At 34.1% G+C, this 18,799-nt stretch overlaps 1 protein-coding gene across 10 annotated transcripts in view; it reads right to left on the reverse strand.

Annotated features, from left to right (window-relative positions):
- Positions 1 to 1,376: 1,376 nt before the first annotated feature.
- LOC110814068 (Glycosyl hydrolase family 47 protein) overlaps positions 1,377 to 18,799 on the reverse strand; it is a 49,973-nt gene continuing 32,550 nt past the window's right edge. For 3 of the 10 annotated variants that reach the window (XM_088215179.1, XM_088215184.1, XM_088215183.1), the window contains 10 exons: positions 18,303 to 18,412; positions 15,778 to 15,828; positions 13,653 to 13,741; positions 13,417 to 13,498; positions 13,160 to 13,273; positions 12,668 to 12,798; positions 11,740 to 11,875; positions 9,022 to 9,092; positions 8,599 to 8,845; positions 1,377 to 2,204 (listed from right to left, as the gene is read on the reverse strand). In XM_088215179.1, coding sequence (XP_088071305.1) covers positions 1,980 to 2,204; positions 8,599 to 8,845; positions 9,022 to 9,092; positions 11,740 to 11,875; positions 12,668 to 12,798; positions 13,160 to 13,273; positions 13,417 to 13,498; positions 13,653 to 13,741; positions 15,778 to 15,828; positions 18,303 to 18,412 — 1,256 coding nt within the window. In that variant the 3' untranslated portion in view covers positions 1,377 to 1,979. Of the gene's footprint in view, positions 2,222 to 7,248; positions 7,437 to 8,598; positions 8,846 to 9,021; positions 9,093 to 11,722; positions 11,876 to 12,667; positions 12,799 to 13,159; positions 13,274 to 13,416; positions 13,499 to 13,652; positions 13,742 to 15,777; positions 15,829 to 18,302; positions 18,413 to 18,799 lie in introns of all 10 variants that reach the window. The other 7 variants (XR_015817606.1, XR_015817602.1, XR_015817603.1 and 4 more) reach the window with 7 other exon arrangements.

An 18,799-nucleotide genomic window follows, 5' to 3' on the forward strand; every position in this document is an offset into this window, starting at 1 on the left:
ATTGTCTTCGCAATTGAACAATAATTCCTATTATTCCTATTGCCAACATATTAATAAAAAAATAAGATAATATAATGATTCTTACACACTATACCAACTTTAAAAATTCAATTCTCCCAATTTATACCAAATTAGATAATAATTCTTACGCACCTATAAATTAGACATGTAGAACTATAATTTAGAAAAAATGAATCAATCAAAAAAGTTAGCACAAAATAATAATTCAGAAACCTAAATTTACTATTACGATTTAGATTTCTTCCAACAGTTCTAAACATCCCAAAATTCATAATCGCATCAATTCTCATTCAAGTCAGGCTATTTTGATGCATACGGAAAGCTTATGTGATATGGATTAGTTTATTGATTGAAACTTGGCCAAAAAGCCTATTGTCACGCAGTTCAAGTAATTTTGGTGTCTATGAAAAGTTTAAGAAGTGTAAATCATTGATTAAATTATTTGGCTAGTAGAAGCATGCCAGAAAAACTGAAGATGCCGGCTAAATATTTACTACTACACACTAATCTTATTCTACAACGGCACTGGATTTTCAAAAATTTATTTATTTATTTTTTAATTTTGGTCCGAATCATGCAGTCTTGATATTTATAGAAAGTTTAAAATATGTAAATTGTAAACAAAATAATATAGTAGACAAAAATTTACTGAAAATATAAAAAAAATATGGTCGAAATTTTACTATCTCACTATTCGTGTTTTTTCTATAATTATCCACTTCAAATTTTATCAGTTCTAATTCAAATTATGCAGTATTGATGTTTATTAAAAATTTAAGATGAACAGATTGGTTGTAGAAAATTAACACAAAAAATATAATTAAAACACCACCGCTGTAGTAACTCTTTCCTTCCTTACTTACATGTTTTCCTTTTAGGTTCTTTGTTTATATGTTATACAATGGAATTCAAATTTACAGCTTGGGAGACTTACCTTCTTGTTGTAGACGTTCTCTTCTTTTATATTGAGTTTCAAAGTCTATCGACCAATCTCTAACAATTAACTTTCCAACTCTTTTACAAAGCCTCGGCATACTTTGGTTCTTTATTTATGAAATAAGCTCCTTATTTATTGCAAATTTACAATTAGTACTTTAGAATAATTATATTATTATTTCTTTACAATTTTATATTTTCTGCTGAGTCCAAAAAATTCAGTATTTTCTCTCAAAAGAGTTCAGCTTCTTAATAAATGTTAAATGATATTTTAATATGTATCGTGCGACAGTTATAAGATTGTCAATAACGGAAACTGCATATAAATCATTCTGCTCCAAAAACACCAAAAAAGGCCATACTTTTTAACTAAGATAGTAAAAAAAACAGTAAAAAAAGTATAAGAAAAGCAAAGAACATATGAATAAATCTATTATTTATATATATTTTATAAAGAAAAAGTTACAAGATGGCCATTGCTATTTGTTTTTCTGAAATGATTAACCTGTTTGTAATTATCCTTTTGACAGTTTACTTCCATCTCTGTCTGAAGCTAGTAAACGGAACATTTTCCGAGATTGTCCCTCTTTGAACAATTCTTCCTCTTCAATCATGGATTTCTGTATCCAAGCAAATACATAACAACCCTATATTGTAAAAGAAAAATATTTTTCTCAATTACACGAGTAGGGAGGCCTAAAATAAGTGCCGAATATTTTCATCATACAAGAGTTACAAACCCCTTCCAACTTCCACTTTTATTCCACCGTTAACATTCCAAACTCACTCTTATTAACAATTGCCGAATTTCCCAAATCGATAATCACAAATCACATGGGCATCAGGAGCCGAGAACATCAGTCTTCCTATACTTCAATTTAAAGAGCCTAAATAAGTTACCATGTATGATCCTACCCAAGTCAGACCTTTCACGGTACTGGGATGAGAACAAAAGTTTTCAAAACTGAATCCAATAAATTAAGATCATAATCAAGTGTTCATCGCCGGCTAAGAGATCTTGCTCACAAGTGTGGTGGATCACTTCCCCGCTCTCTGTTAGGCAATTCCTTACTTCCAACATTATCTCTGGTGGCACGTGCACCTTGCTCAGAGAGAAATACAACTTGTTGGCTCTTAACTATAGTTGTTTCCGGTCGTCTTGCGGAAACATGCTTGTGAATTGAGTTGACTGAAGCCAGATATGATATCCCATATTTTTGTGCATGAGTTAGTCCAGGACACAGCCCCTGCAGAACATATCGATCTTGTTTGGAACAAATAAACAATAAAATTTAATTTATCTATATGTATATCAAACAAGGAAAATGTATGCTGATATTGAAATAAATCGTGATATTCAAAATATTCTGAGAGGAAAATGTACTTAGATATTGAAATGAAACATGACATTTAAATCAATTTGCAAAATCAAATTGAACTTTACATTGAAAGAAAAAGTCCATTTGGAAAAAAAGAAGAAAGCACTCGGGATTATCCACACCAAGGGCCCACAAAATTTTCTTCACCACTTCCTCCCTAAAAGGCCTCTCCACATTGAGCTCTGCCATGGTAATTAGGGCTCTAATCAATACATTCCGTAAACAGGGGATCATCACCCTCCTCCCTGTAAGGACTCCTATAGAAATCATTGATCTTTCTCACACTATAAAAAAAGGTCTTTCAAAATATTAACAGCCTCTCCAATTCCCTTACATAACTCTTCTCCTCTTTCTTTCTTTTTTTTCCCTAAAAAAAGATTGTAGAAAAGAAAAAGTTCATACAACTGTGGACAATAAGGCATCCTATCTGAACTTTCTAACAAAAAGTTTGACATGTTACACTAGGCTCATAAATAAAATTAAATGCATTCCTGGTAGGAGCTAGTAACAATAGCTGCCTAATTCCAATGTAAATCGTAGAGAGTCAAATATGCAAATTGACCATGCACCTCAATCCATGAAGACGCTTAAAAACCGTCATTCGACCCTAGAATTCGTGAGAGAAAAAACATGGATTCCTCTCCAACCAAACCTGCAAATATAGCCCCTTCAGAAGGGATCGTGCTTCCTTCCTTACTCCATCACCTTGATAAGAGAATGAGTAACACACTCCACTAAGCCGGATGCGATTGAATGAATCCCGAATAGTGCAAACAACCTTGTCCACAAAGTCCATGCCAGATCGCACTACACAAATAGGTGACTATGTCTCTCCTCACTTTGTCAGCAGATAAAGCAAATGTTTGGAGAATTGTTCCATTTGGTTGATGCCTTCATAGTTCTTCTCCTCACATTAGCAATCTATAAAAGGACTTGTATCAGTGGAACCCTCTGCGATCCACTTAACTGTATATTTTTTGCCTCCAATGGATGTTCATTTTAATGATAACCTCCTCAAACTCATTCTCCAAGGAGGCAATCTAGAAAATTAATCTTTTTTTCTTGACACTAGTAGTCCTTAAAACCTCCTTATTCTATTCCATGAGTTTATCTCTTCAGTAACAGAGTTTCGCTTTTTCTGAATTAAAAGCCTTTCTGACCACTCAACCACTGGCTCATCGAACCACTCTGCCAATTCTTTGCAAAACCATGATGATGCAACCACATATTCTCAAACCTAAAAGAGGCGCAACCATATTGCAACCAAATGGAGTCAATGAGAATAAGGACATGCTCCGTGATAGGACAAGGGAGAACCTCTTACATAAGGTTAGGAAAAACTACCGAAACCCCTATTTCACTGAATAGTCACCAATAGTCACCAAAAACCAATCAACAAGAGGAGGCATAGTCCTACCCCTATTTCACTGACCAAGGAAACAATGCATTAGATAGCAAAAGATCTCTGAGTTGACAGTAGCGGATAAAACAACCAAAACTCCTCATCATGGAAGTATTTCTGTTCCCGTCCTACTCTTCACAAGGGAACCTACAGGTATTGAAGTCTTCTCCAACATACACACAAAAGCTACAAAGAGCATAAATATACTGGAGTTCCTCCCAACAAAAATAGCAAAGACTAAGTAGGATAGACTCATAAACGCAAGTAAACCACCAATTCCCTACCCCATGATATTCAACAACACAGAAATGGAAAAAGTACCCGCGACAAGATTGTCTAGAGTGCCACTCTAGTATCCTACATAACTAACATTCCCTTCCCCTGGGCTAGTCAGCCCACTCCCTAAATTTAGAATTCCAAACACTCCCAATGAGCATTCAATCCTAAATCTTCCTTTTAGTTTCTTGTAAGAACATAATATTTGGATTGGCCCTCAAACTAACCTATTTAATTTTCTTCCATCAAGTGCCATTGTTAAACATGTTCACATTCCAATTAACAATCTTAAGGATAAAGAGTCTTCGCCCCTTCTCCCTATAAGATTGTCATAAAATATAGAAGACTTTATACTCTTAATTCTGGATTGATCTTCTTTTTCCTCCCAAGTTCTAGGTGAAATCTTATCGGAGTAGGGTAGGTTCTAGTGTCGGGTCACTGGAGCGAGGTGGGGGGATCTTGTGAGGAGGGGAGTAGTAGGGAGATGGCAAGGCCTCATGGTGTGGAATTATGAAGGAAGATTGGTTTGGGGAGGCCTCAATGGAAGCTTGAGAGAGGTAATATCATTAACTTTTGGGAGGATGAGTAGATTGGGAGCATTAAATTTATGGATCAATTCCCAAGAATATATGCTTTACCCCTAAGGAAGAATGTGGTGGTGGAGGAAGTCTTCAGAGGGGTGGATGGGAGAGTGGCTGGGACATGAACCTGACTAGAAACCTTAACGATTGAGAGCTTGACGAGTTTTACTAGGCTCCATCAACTACTGGCCGATGTGCATCTTGAAGCTTACAAGGATAAGGCTATATGGAAACTAAAGAAAGATTGTATCTTTATAGTCAAGTCCTTTTATGACCATTTGGCCAATAGAAAGGGAGAAAGTGTGAGATTTCCGACTTTGCAGATATGGAAAGTGAAAACGCCACCGAGAATTGTTTTTTTTTTACTTGTAAAGCAGGTGGAGAATGCATCCTCATTACAGACAAGTTGATGAGAAGGGGCCACATTATGGTTAATGGTTGTTATTTATGTAAGGAGGTAGTTGAATCACACAATCATCTCCTTCCTTGGCGTCTGGTGACTTATAGCATATGGAGTATGATTTATAGTTTACTGGGTATCAATTGGGTGATCGGGGGTACAATAAAGAATGAACTTTGGGCTTTGGATGGGGTTGGAAAGAATTCGAAAATTATAAACTCATTCCTTTAACTATTTTCTGGGTGGTGTGGAAATAGAGGAACAATATAGCGTTTGATGGGTGTGTGGGAGATTTGAGCAGAATTAGAAATAGGTGAATACATACTTTTGAGTCTCTAATTCTGGGGCATGATGTATATGAGTGGGACGCTTTTGGGAAGGTTTTTGATGTTTTAATAGACATATAAATATCCTGTACAGCGCGACACCCCCTTGGTGCTTTATACTTAATATACGTTCTTTTTTATCTTAAAAAAAAAGTTCTAGGTGAAATCTGAACTTTCATAACCTTGCATGTAGGTTCCATTTATCAAAAATCTAATTGATCTAGACACTCAATTGGATTCTAAATTTCTTTTCCTATCCAAAGATATATCTTTTCCCTCATACAAAAACAGCGAGCTTCAGAAGAAATTCGATTGCCCCTTGGATGTGGAAGTATTCCATCACTAAAGTTTGCTTTCTCAATGACCTCAAATTGCAAAAAAGAAGAATCTAGAGGTACAGAAAAATGGTAAGATTTGGGAATGAATAAGGAAAAAAGTTGAAAGAACAGAAAGACCAACTCCCTGAACAAATTAAAAGCTCTGATCCTCTCTTAAGTTCCTTCCAAGCCTCCTCACTATGCTGTTTAAGTGGGCCAGACCCACCATTTACTTCACTTGTGCATGTGTCGTGTTCACAAGGTTGCTACAAACTTCGCACGCACTAGGCTTTGGGAGTTCTTCCATATGCTCCTCTTCAATAGGCTTTGGAAGTTCCAAATGCTCTCCCTACAGGTAATTATCCATAAATAGTTCATCAAGCAACAAATTACCATCCTCGCCTTAAAAAAAATCATCCCCTTCTAAATTAAGAAAATTGAAAGAAGAAGTAATAGAATCAAGAATCACTCTCATCTTCCTTCTCCTATCCTGTAACAACAATAGACAGTTGTTCTGCCCAACTGTCATATGACCTCTCCCCTTCTTGAAGAACAAAAAAGCCACCTTACTTTTCCATAAGAGCCATAGAATTCTTCTCTAACCTTAATTTCCATTTCCATAACCACCTTTCTCTGACCCTATCACTCTCCTTATCAGTGCCAACAGAAGAAAAGTTATCTCAACTAACAATAAGTGACCTGATTTTATTAAGACTTGAAGATAACTCAGGCAAAACTTGTTTCTTTTTATCTGCACAAGATCACAGATGACTATTGGTACGACTTGAATCATCAATCGAAAAGCCAGATTGTAGTCAACTCTAAACCAAATTAGTCATATCAACTGTAATGCAGGGGGCATAGAAATTTTAACCCATTGTTTGCATGCCCTTTAAAAAGCTTATACCAATAAGCTTTAGATGTCTTTGAAACCCAAAACAAGTCGATACTAGATTCTATATGGAACATGGTATTTATGGATAAAATTAGGTTTTTGCCCAAGCCTATCAAAGACTGAATTTTGAAACTTCTGAGAGGATCATCTACAGAATACTAGGATTTTATTGCTATTTACCTGTAATGCTATAGAAGCTAGTATTGACTTGTTTTATATCAAAGTCATGCAGAGGTCAATTCAGTTGAGAACTGAGTGGGTCGCCGTTCATAGCATTGCACAAGACTGATGCAGTTGTCAGCTCATGCGGATTCTACAACTCCACCTCCACAACAATCTATTCCTTCAATCAACTCAAGAAACTCTTCACTTCTTGCTCCTATTTTACTTCCCAATCCTAGATCTAACACCATGCAAGAGAATACTTGTTGATTCTTGTTTTCCTACTGGGCAACACTGACTAACACTGCAGTATTTTTTTTTCCCCGCAACTCCTTTTGAACCTGGAAACTCTTCAATCTCCCCTGAAATCTACATTGTTATCAGATTATGAAGCATATCTGCCATTCTGAGCCATCCTTGGCCATCAATGCATCCAGGAACGATAATCACCTTCTTTCTACCATCACCAAGAATTCAGTGATCATTATGAACTTTCCACGTTAGTTTTCTAGCACTTCAGTCCCAATAAAGTATATTGGATATCTAAACATACCATACCACTATGTGTGTTCTGCTCCTTGTTGCACCTCAATTGCTTAAGTTAATCCATCAACAATGCAGTTACTTCTCTCTCCATGATGATCCAAAATCTGTTTTCTCTAGCCTCCAAAACATGGATGTTAAAGAAAAATCACCCCCCACAAACATAGTTGATTTGCCTTCATCTGAAGCTCCTCACACCTACCATAATGACACACAAGCAAAAACTAAACAAAGTAGGAGAGCACCTTCCATTACATAATTTTCAAAACCACCTAAGATGATTCTCTAAAAACCTAAGAAACAGCAGTTCATGTAGAGAAAGAGACATGCTGAGACAGTTACATCTAGAAAATAGCAGTTCAAGATGGAAAATTCTGTAGATGGGAATAATTCTTTTTTTTAAAAAAATACAAAGTATTGTATCTAATTCACAAACACCAAAAAGGTGCCAACCCACGTACAAAAATATAAATTATATGTCAATTAAAATATCAGTGAGATCCCAAAATCCTCCATTGTATAAAGAGAATAACCCATAACCAAAAAACCTAAAGTTTAGAACCATCTATCTCCAACCCTATCAAACTCATCTTCCACCCCCTCAAAAACTCTCTTTTTACACCACCCAAAAGATAGCAAAAGAAATGAGATTCCTATTGTTTTAGGCCACAATCTTGATAGTATAGAGGATTTTGGATCCGTTGTAGATATTTTTACTGAATTGTAAATTCTGAGTCTTGTATACGGGTGATGCTCCCTTGGCATCTTCTTTAATATACTTACTTTTATCTCAAAAATGTTTCTTCCTCCACTAATACCCCTCCAGATCAAAATCTAAGGCTAAGCTTGCAATAAATCAAGAATTGTTTGTGGAATTCATTTGAAAATATATACTTCATGAACTAGATGATGAAAGCTTTACTAGATATAATAAAAAATGACTATATAGGAAACTCCAAGTGGAATTGCCTATGAACTTTTTACTTTCTCTAATTAAAAGATATGTAGACTTCAAAATATTTATTCCAAAAACATTCTACAAAAAAGATATAGATTTGTAAATGAATTCCACCACCAAACATAGTAAAATAGAAATTTGATTCAGAAGAATTTTTGCATATTATCTATATTCTCATTGCTAGGGTCCCTTACTATTGTCACTGCTGAAACCATTTTTCGGGTTCTTTACTGTTCTTAGCTTAACTTGCCATTAAATATTCAAGCTAAAATAAATTCCTTACCGTCTCACTTTGCATTACATGAGATGTGAAAAAAAGAGAAACCAAAGAGCAGGATTATCAATGATGTGAAAATCATCACAACTCTATTAGAATGCAGGCAAAGAAAACTCCACACTCACCTTAATCAGCCCTGATATAGGAATTGGCTCTACATAAGAGAAATGTGAAGGCAAACTAGTCTGAGATCTGCCTACAGAAAATTTACTACCATTAGTTTCTTGAACTTCAGAAGAGATGTCCGATGCATAAGCTTCTTGTTTGAATTCGTCACTTTTACAGTAAGCTCCCAGATATGCACAATGCTCCTGCACAAGGGATATCTGTGGGGTTGCAGGCAGTAAGTGGCCTTCAGTACTAAAAACGTACCTGTTCATGGAAAAGTTTCCAACTCAGTGCTAGATCCTAGATATAACAGAAGGAAAGTTCACAGAACTTTTGTATTATTTCAGTACTTGGGAAGCATTACCAAATAACAGTTCTTGCTTATCAAATAGAAAACTGAAATATACACACACACAGAATAAAAGATCCGAAGCCCTTACTTGTATGGCCCATTTTCAACAAGGTTATCTGGACCCACAGCCAAGTCGAAAAGAAGCCACAGGTATTTAACCTAATAATATCAATAGATTATTCAAAAGTGTACCCAGAAAAGAAAAATTAAAAATTAGAAATGCAAAGTGTGAATCAAATGCAAAACCATTGCTGATAAGACATGAAATACAATTATTCTGTCATACAATAACCGGTCAGCTTCTCAGGTAATTACATGGATATTAAGAACTACAACTAGCCTAGTTCCAAAAATAATTTCAAAGAGAAAAGTTTGCTAGACAACCCTAATGTTTGGCTTAGACATACCATAATAAGACCCAAACTCAACAAGGCTCATTTTCATGAATTCTGACTGTAATACCAAGCCTGGAAAAAATAATTCTTATTTTCTAATTATGAAGCCAAGAGTATCATATTATAGTTTTATAAAATTTTAGGGGCTATTTCAGAATTAAGTATAAGTTGTTAGGGTTTTTTTATTATGGGAGATAGCCACCTACATATATGTGGTTATTTATTGGAATTTGTTTTTAGTACAAGTTATGTATTGGATGTTAATCTTAAAAAAAAAAAGAAAATCCTGCAAAACCTAAGAAGAGAGAGAAGAGAAGAGAAGAGAGGAAGGAGATAAGATAATATGCAACAAACAAGGTAAATACTTAAAGTCAAATTAGGATTTAAGTTCATAAGATCTTTATGCATGGTAGATAGCTAAAAAGGAAAACAAATGCAAAGATTTTGTCCAGTAGCACTTCCGGTGATTTTGTTCTTTTTTAAATGAATGGCAACCAAATTTGTTTGGTTAAAATCAACATATTATAAGCTTTCCATAAACACCAAAATTGCACAATCAGATAAGAAATGAAAAAATTATGAAGTTTTAGATATTTGGAAAAGCAGAAAGCAGAAAAACATGAATTTTGGCAGGAATAGATTCCAATCTCCTTTTCCATTTTTCTGGCCATACTTCTAGTCATGAAACATATGTAGTTATAATTTACATATTATAAGATTCTCATAAACACCAAAATTACATTATTTGGATAAAAATTGAGGGAATTATGAATCTTTGATATTTAGGTATACTGAATTTTGCGAATACGTGTTAGCAACTTTAGACTTCTTGGTCTCTCTCTTTAAGTGACCTTTTCAATTGACTTTTTTTTCTAAATTGTACTTCTAATATTTAGTTCTTGGGCATATGAGATTTGTCTCTCAGGTTGTTCTGTGGTAGGAAAATTAAATCCCCAAGTTGGTAGCACGTTATGCAAGTACGAAATTTTTTAACCCTCAATTTTTAATGGACTGTTTTAGGATGCTAAATAAATAACATTGTGGTTGAAAATGTGTGGAAATGCACATTTTACTCATATATTACATACTGGTGTTTATTGTGTTGTATGGAAAAGATGACTTCTGGAAGTAATAAATTATAATTGTTTCGTATTCAATCTAGAGGAGTTTAATTCTTTCTATATTAGAGTTTGATTAGCAATCTACTTACTCTTTTAGATAGCATAGTCTCACATTTGTCACTTCATCAACATACATATGAATTATTGAAAATTTTATATCATTTCAATAAATCGGATTTGAAAAAAGTTTAAAAATTTTATTGAAAAATTTAGATTTAGCACTAAAGATAAATAGTCTTTTAACATACTATAATATTTTATGATATTTGAAAAATATTTTGGATTTCAAAATTTTCTAATTATTTATAATTTTGAAATTATTTACTAATCATATAATCTCTCTGAAAATACATATCATCCCTAATTTGTTGTTTTTGAATATATATTTTAGATCAAATTTATCTTTTGATGAAATTACGAATTTGAGATATTTAATGAAGTTATTTGCTTTTAATGAGTATAAGAATAAATCTTAAGTTATTTTAGAACTCAATCTAGGTATGATTTGACCTCGCCCCAATAGGGTAATATTGATACATCATGTTAGAAAACTATTTCTCCTGGATAAAATACATATATGTTTTGCACCAGAAAGGTTAACTATAGTCCTGAATCTTATTATAGGAATATAATGTAGCCGTAGGAACTAAAGAATATAAAATTTTTATTTGGATTTTTTCAAGACTTAATGTATTGATCCAAATGTTAGTTGAAATAGTTTTAGAATGATTCTACTGCTATACTTTCTTCACTATATTCGAACATCTTTTATAATTATTCATGTCTGTTTGATCCAACTAATTTGAGTTCTTCATTATTCACTTAATTGTCAGCACACCTTATTTTCTTTCTTTATAAATTTTTGAATAATAAACTGCAGATGAAGAACTTGGGACATGTGAGTAATTGAGTGTACGAATCCAACTTCTTGTAGAAGTACGATATTTAAACAGATGGTATTTTCAATGAAATCTTCCTATAAAGTAGAATTATAGTCAATTTCCATAACTGGAACATCTTCTCTTTTTATAAAATTAATTTGTATCTAGTTTTCTACTCAAACTCTCTCCAATTTTCTTCTATGATCTAATTGTTGTAAACTAAACATCATCAATAAAATTCAAAGAAAAAGATTTTAATTATAAATTTTCATGATATCAGAGTCAAGTTTCCTAGACCTTTCAACTAGAATGCAAAAACATATTTACATCCATTAGAAAATAATTCTAAACAACAAGAGCCAAAGAAATATAAAAAACTTGAGTATACTAACTTAAATGCTGTCCTTACTGTTTCTGCAAGGAAAAAGCTTTCCATGTGATCCTCCCTCTTATGGAATTCTACATCTGAAATGTGACAATAACCACAAGGGCACCTGGCCCCATATTGCAAGCTAGCAACCATGTCTCTTCCAACATCAAGATATCTAAAGAGGAAAAGTTTATTCGTAAGTCAAAGAAAAGAAACAAGAATTATTAATGTTGCTGGAACCAAACAAAAAATATTTCTTGTGGTTTCTGATAATCATAAATAGCCCTAAATTCTAAGGACAGTTCTCTTTGCTGACCTAAACTTAAAGTTCTATTTCCACAAGGTCAGGCAGAAAAAAGAGGTCTGGGAATCCAGCAAGCAGCTAGGCATATGTGTTAAAGCAGCATTGAAACCAACCTCTGAAGACTGAGGCATGGAGATAGGAAGATGGTCGTTCAGTCTGTTCACGTGGATCTGGATCATTTTGGGGTGAGAAATAAAAGAGAACCCAGTTTGGAAGGTTCAGAAATGCTAGATTTGTGAGCTACTGGGAACACTATTTTAAGCACATCTGGGGCAATTTTCTGCTATGGAAAATATTGAAATGGATTCTACTGCTTATCTCAACCTCATGCTTCAATACTTTTTCAGTTGCATAATGGAAGAATAAATACAAATCTTGGAATGCCACCAAATCCAAGAAGATGTTTCAGGTGGCTGAAAAAATGTTCTTAAACGACTAGGATGCTTTAAGTTACTTAAAGCAATTGGACCCTTATTCAAAAAGTAAGGCTCAGAAGGTGTTTGAAGATCCTTGTAAGGCTCAGAAGGTGTTTGAAGATCCTTATAAGCAGCAAATAAGTAATTGCAAACACCCTCCAAGTTAATAAGCATTTCTATGTGTTGAGCAGAAAAGTTAAACTACAGGAACAAATGGTGCACAAGAAAAAGGGTACATCTCCACAACCTGGCATCTCTTGTAGCTTTGTAGAGCCAATATGTGCTCTCTATTAACTCCGGCCGCAGTGGGTAACTCTTTTGCCCATGCTGTAAAAGAAGTATCGAGTCTAGAAAGTTACAACCTGACAGTCCCATCCACTAGCGAAGGAAATAAAAAAAAAGGAAAAATAACTAAATAATACAAATACAAAAGAGAACTCAAATGAAGTAAGAAATTGTTCCCCAGCTATTTGAACAGTTCTGCAGAACAAACCCAAACTCAAATGCTGACCAGGTGAAGAGTTCAAATTAGACTTCCAACCAAGTTGCCTAAAACAACTCTAATCAGATAAAGACTTCATTTATATAATCAAATGTCAAGCAGCATATATTGATAAATAGGCTTCAACCAGATGCATTATCCAATGAATAAGACATTCGCGCAGCTTGTGGAAAAGCAAGATTAATTAGAAAGAAATAATCAGGAATATCTCACAGTTAAGACATCGAGTGAAAATACCTGAACACTTAGTGTAGCAAGATTAAAACCTTCGGGAGTAAAACCATATCTTTTCCAGACACTAAAGAAGGCAGCATGTGTTCGAATAGCAGGATCAACATCCCCAGCCAAAACCTTCCAAAAATTTATTTTTTAAGAGAATATAATAATTGAAAAATGAAATACAAAAAGGTTACGCAGGTCAAACTTATTATGATTAGATAACAAATAAAGGAAAAATTAAATTTATGTGCATCGCAAGTATATATAAACACAACCTGAAGGCCAGGCCAAAATGCCTGTAAGCTGTTGAATAATGGCCAAACAAGAGCAGCAGAATCCATATTGACCTCTACATACCTGCAAAAATAATTAAAAGAAAAGAGCAAAACTAATCATTAACATTTAATATTACAAACAAGAGGGTGAAAGGAGCAAAATGAACCATCTGGATGGAACAACAGCAGGACAATTCATATTTATGTAGCAAGGCAAAACAGCAGCAAGCTTTTACCAGGGATCATTGTGAAGATAGTGCATGGCTGCCCCATATGCTTCTTGGAAAATGAATAAATATTCTTCGTCTCCAAACAACAAATATGCCTGAAATAATGTCATGATTGATGAACAAGTAAGTGGAAATAAACAAAGTTTAAAATGCAAGAAAGGTTTACTTCAAATTTCACTCAAATCCTATTGATACTCCTGGGCCATTTTCTGGTCCATGTTGAAATTATTGATGATTGTTTGAACATGCATCTTTGATTACTGACCATTTACATTATTTTTTCCTTATCTTCTGATCTGAAAAGCCTTTAAGAAAATCTAGGGGGACAGAAAAGGTGGAATCAGACGAATCACAGTTTTAGATGAGCAAAACAAAAGAAACTCATAATAGTTATGTTGGTTCACACCATATAATTACAGATAATAACTCTAAAGGTCTGTGGTGGAGACAGAAGCATCAGCAAACTAAAAGACAGTAGTTATGAATCTAAAATGACAATACCATGAGCAACCCATCTCACCACTAAAGTGGACAAGTTACTTCAGAGCAAAACAGGGCTCTTGATTGAAGTGTATGATGTTCATTATGTGAAGAACTGAATAATATTGAAATTTAATGCAAAAATCAACAAGTACCTTTGTGATATAGTGTGCATAAATTAGCTCGTCTTTCCTGTGCAAATTTAGCTTTCAGAGATTTTAAGAAAGGACAATAAAAGACTCAAAGACTTGGCGTCTTTTATAATCAACCAAAGTTGGAGAACTTAATTTAGAATTAAAATAAGGCTAATGACACTAACTTTCTCCATGTGGCTTGAAAGCCGACCATATTTTAAAACAAAATCATTCTCCATATTTTTAAATGTTTTGGAAATTCAAAATTAACTCAGACCAGGTAAGCTGATGAAGAAAAGAAAGACTCTGGTGCTGGGTAAAATGTATGAAGATTCTTGAGATTTGACCACAACTACAATTAAGTCTTTCTTTTTTAAGAATAAAAATCTAGCCCATTTGTGATCTCACCCTAACGAAAATTTTGAAAACACTAAAATGCTAATCTCACCCTGATGAAAATTTTTAAAAGACTAAAATGCTAATCTCACCCTAATAAAAAATTTTAAAAGACTAAAATGCCAACTTTTTCTCGTCACACTACATACCTGTTCACACCATACTTTTTCTTGTACTCTCATCATTACTTCTCCCTCACCATCTGAACTGAGACCTCAGTCCCTTCTCTGTGTTTATGCAAGGGTGAATTGTTTATTGCATTGCAGCTTTTTGTTACTTTACAGTTACATGATATGTTATATAACACATTTAACCATGTCTTAAAATCTGTTAAGAGGCCGAAATGAATTGACGATGGTGCTTATTATATAAGGATACATTTGTAATTTCTTAAAAGCAAACAATCCAGTCCTAATTATACCACAATGCGATGATTTCAGGACCAAGATCTTGTCAATTGATGGTTAACAACAAAATCGTCTTCTAACAAAGGGTTAACATCCTTATTTTTATTGCGAGAGCAACCTATTTTTGTGAAAATAGATTACAACTCATCAAAGGGAGTTGATACCTTGAATCTCGTTAGAGAAACCTCCAATCTCGTAGTTTAAAATAATATTATGATTTACTTTTATTAACAACAAACATACTCCTTTATATAGAGATTATAATTCTTATTTAAAAATTTCAATCTCATTAGAAATCTAAATCTAATTAGAAATACTTTATTAAAATATTAAAAATCTTATACTATTTAAGAATCTAATACTAATAGAAAATTATATATAATTTAGAAATTTAATATTAATTATAATTCTAACTATTTCGGAATGTAATACTAATTAGAATTTCAATTATTTAAAAATCTAATACTAATTACGTTTCCATATGTAATTGAACTTCACTATCCTATTTAGTCATTGTTTTGCCTTCCATATTTATGCCCTACAAATGCGTTCATAACACACAACCTCAAAGCCCCATTAATCATGGACCTCTCATTGACATCCATCCCTAAACCTAGAAATAAATGTTATGCAATGACCACATCAATAACAAATTGAGGTTTTCCCTCACTAAAATTAAATCGCTATGTTTCTAGGAGACATCAGTTTACTAACCTTCAGGAGATACTCGTAGAAGGAGTCAATACTTGTTCCTATTCCAGCATCCTGCAGAGCAGCAATATAAATGTAACTGCACCAGAGGCAGACTATCGCAAAGGAACAAACAAGTGAATTAATCAGACCTGCATAATTTACTCTAAATGGTAGCAGCCATTCACCTAGAAAGTAACAACAGGAATGATTCAAGAAACACCAGTGGCATATATGAATAATATATTCACCACTTTTCGAAAGATCCCCTTCCATTTTTCTCTTATCAGTTCAACATAGTGCGAACACCATAAGATGCAGAAAAGAAATGATCAGACATCAGTAGCTTCAGATAGTCAGCATCAATCCAGAAAACCGACATAGTGTTTACTAAAATAGAAGGAAAAGCAGTTTTCTGGTTTTCCAGACATTAGAACACTCCTTACAAGACAATACTCACACAACAATACAAGACTTATTCAAATCACACTGCAAGATAAAAAAGCCACAAGGGTATTGGCAGAAAAACTATAGGCAGTGGGACTTCTAACCATAAACTTAGGACACTACTAGTTATTGATTGTAGACTTCATTTTTCTTCTTTAATACACCTTGGCGAAGGATATTATCTTCATACTTCTAGGACCCTCCCCATCACTCCTGTCCTCCAAATTGTGCCTGTCCTCAAGTGCAAAATTTGGATATCAAAGAGCCATACAATCAGCTAGAGGAGAGTCCTTCCCAATGAGAAGTTCATGGTGGCTGTTGCGAATGCAGGATTCCAATTAAGGTTGTAGGTGGAGGGTATTTGGCCAGTGCTCGAAAGGGAAGGGCTGTATAGTTCTGACCATGTAACATCTTTCGATACAAAAGATGGAAAATTGGGGGTAGTTTGGAATCAACAGTCAAGTCAAGCAGGCAAGCAACTGCCCCAATACCATTGAGAAAGGGAAAAGGACCATATAAATGGAGGGCTAACGTCTGAGAATTCTTGCTGCCAAATAAATTTAGCAATATGGTTATAATTCCAGAAGAATCGAATCATCCACATCAAAAATGATCCGTAACGTTGAGAATATACTAGTGTCTCATGCACTATTGAGCTTGAAGTAGACGGCCTCTTGTTTCCTGTAAGATCATATCAAAACTCTCAAGCTTACGATCCATAGCTTCAACTCTAGATAAGCTAGGACAGTAAAAAGGAACTCGGGGAGTCCAATACCCATAGACTACTTAAAAGCGAGTGGCCATAAGAAAGGAATTGAAATCAGTTTTGTCAGAATGTTCGGCCCAGAGAATCCAATCTACCTATTCTTTAGGATGATTTCTTGTAAAACAACAAAAGTACATTTCTACAATCTGATTAACCACCTCAGTTTGACCATCCATTTAAGAGTTAAATGTTGAATCCAACAAACAAGTCTAGTTCCAAGCAACCAATATCTGACATTTCGTATTCAAATGGTTGAATAAGAAATTACCATTAAAAGGCATCTAAAGAGCCGCCTAATAATTAAATAATTACAAGAGATCAGAGACCAAAAACTCTACAATCTATGTCATCAAGAATAGGATGCCGTATTCAAAATGTTTCTAAAATCATGTTTCTCCTAAATGTGCAAATAACAGGATGCTTAAGTAAGATAACATGACTAGAATACTTCGTAAGAAGATAGATTAACTTCTTATCAAAACAAACGCATTAGGTAGCATCATAGTTACCCTGATCACTAAACACTCATGAAATCAACACACTGAGTTTTTTGAGCTGGTCTGTACAGCTTCGCATGGGTTCATTTGGTTCTTAATCTGAATCTCCAAGACTCCATACCCATAACTAAAAACAAATTGTGGCGAGTTGGTACAATATGACTCTAAAGATAGTGAAAGAAAGAACGTACAAAAAGAGTGAAATATTTACATTTTAACAAACTTTCTCCCGAATTTGATATTAGTTACAGGTAAAGTGGCAGGTACCCAAGCGAAGAGCAAGAGTTCATCAGACATTGTTTAAAGTATGTTAATTAGTTCCTTCTGAAACTTTTAATATATTAACTCACTTTTCTAGGAATTTATAACATGAGTTTTGATTTTTTTGTTATAACTATAAAAAGGATTTGAATTCCAGATCTTTCTCATAGAAAAAGAATAAGAGCCAATAAAGCAAAATATATTACTAAACTATTACTTGTGATCCAAATAATGAACGTAATAAATGGTTTACTAAAAGTTCAAATCAATAATGTAGACCCACCCTCATTCGAACCTAAATTTAATATCTACCGTATTTAGTACCCATATACCATACCACGAACCAGATGTACTGTGTTTAAGGTGAAAATAGATAGGATTTTCATGAGCCCTTCCTCCCCAAATTTAATTACTATTATTGTTCTTATATTCATAGTGCCTCAAAAAATTATGCTTTGTACAGTTGATTGGAGTAGAAGTAATTCAAAACTTGTCTGTTCAGAACCTTTTTAAAAAAAAAAAGTAATTCAAAACTTACAAGGCAATGACACTCGAATCACATTAAAAGTTGATGTTACCTTTTGTGTCCATTCACCTGTGAACACATTGATGTGAGCACCAACCAAATTGAGCTTTGAACGCCGTGCCCATAGTCCCCTCACAGCATTTTTAGTGACTTGCTCAAAAACTACATTACCATGCAGATGGCACAAAAAATATGCATGTATCAACAATGAGTAAATAACTATGTTTTCATCATCTAGGCTAAAGAAAAGAAATAGAAACAAATGACAAATAGGAGAAACCAATCATCCGAAAGGCATATAAAATATAAATCAATCTATCCAAGAACAAGGACATGGGGATTCCCTTTCCATCAAAACATCCTCAGTACTTTTATTATTCAGAATGAGGGAAAATAGCAAGATATTATGGAGAGGGACAACTTTTGCCAGTATTTTTGGGTGATTTGGTTGGAAAGGAACACCAGGATCTGCAAGGATAAAGTGTACTCGTTTTTAGTTCTTTGCAATAAAATTTCATTTTTGGCTTCTCTTCCGGGTAAGGCACATGG

The sequence above is a fragment of the Carica papaya genome, chromosome 3, assembly GCF_054855325.1.
Source record: "Carica papaya isolate Zhongbai chromosome 3, ASM5485532v1, whole genome shotgun sequence".
Lineage (NCBI taxonomy): Eukaryota > Viridiplantae > Streptophyta > Magnoliopsida > Brassicales > Caricaceae > Carica > Carica papaya.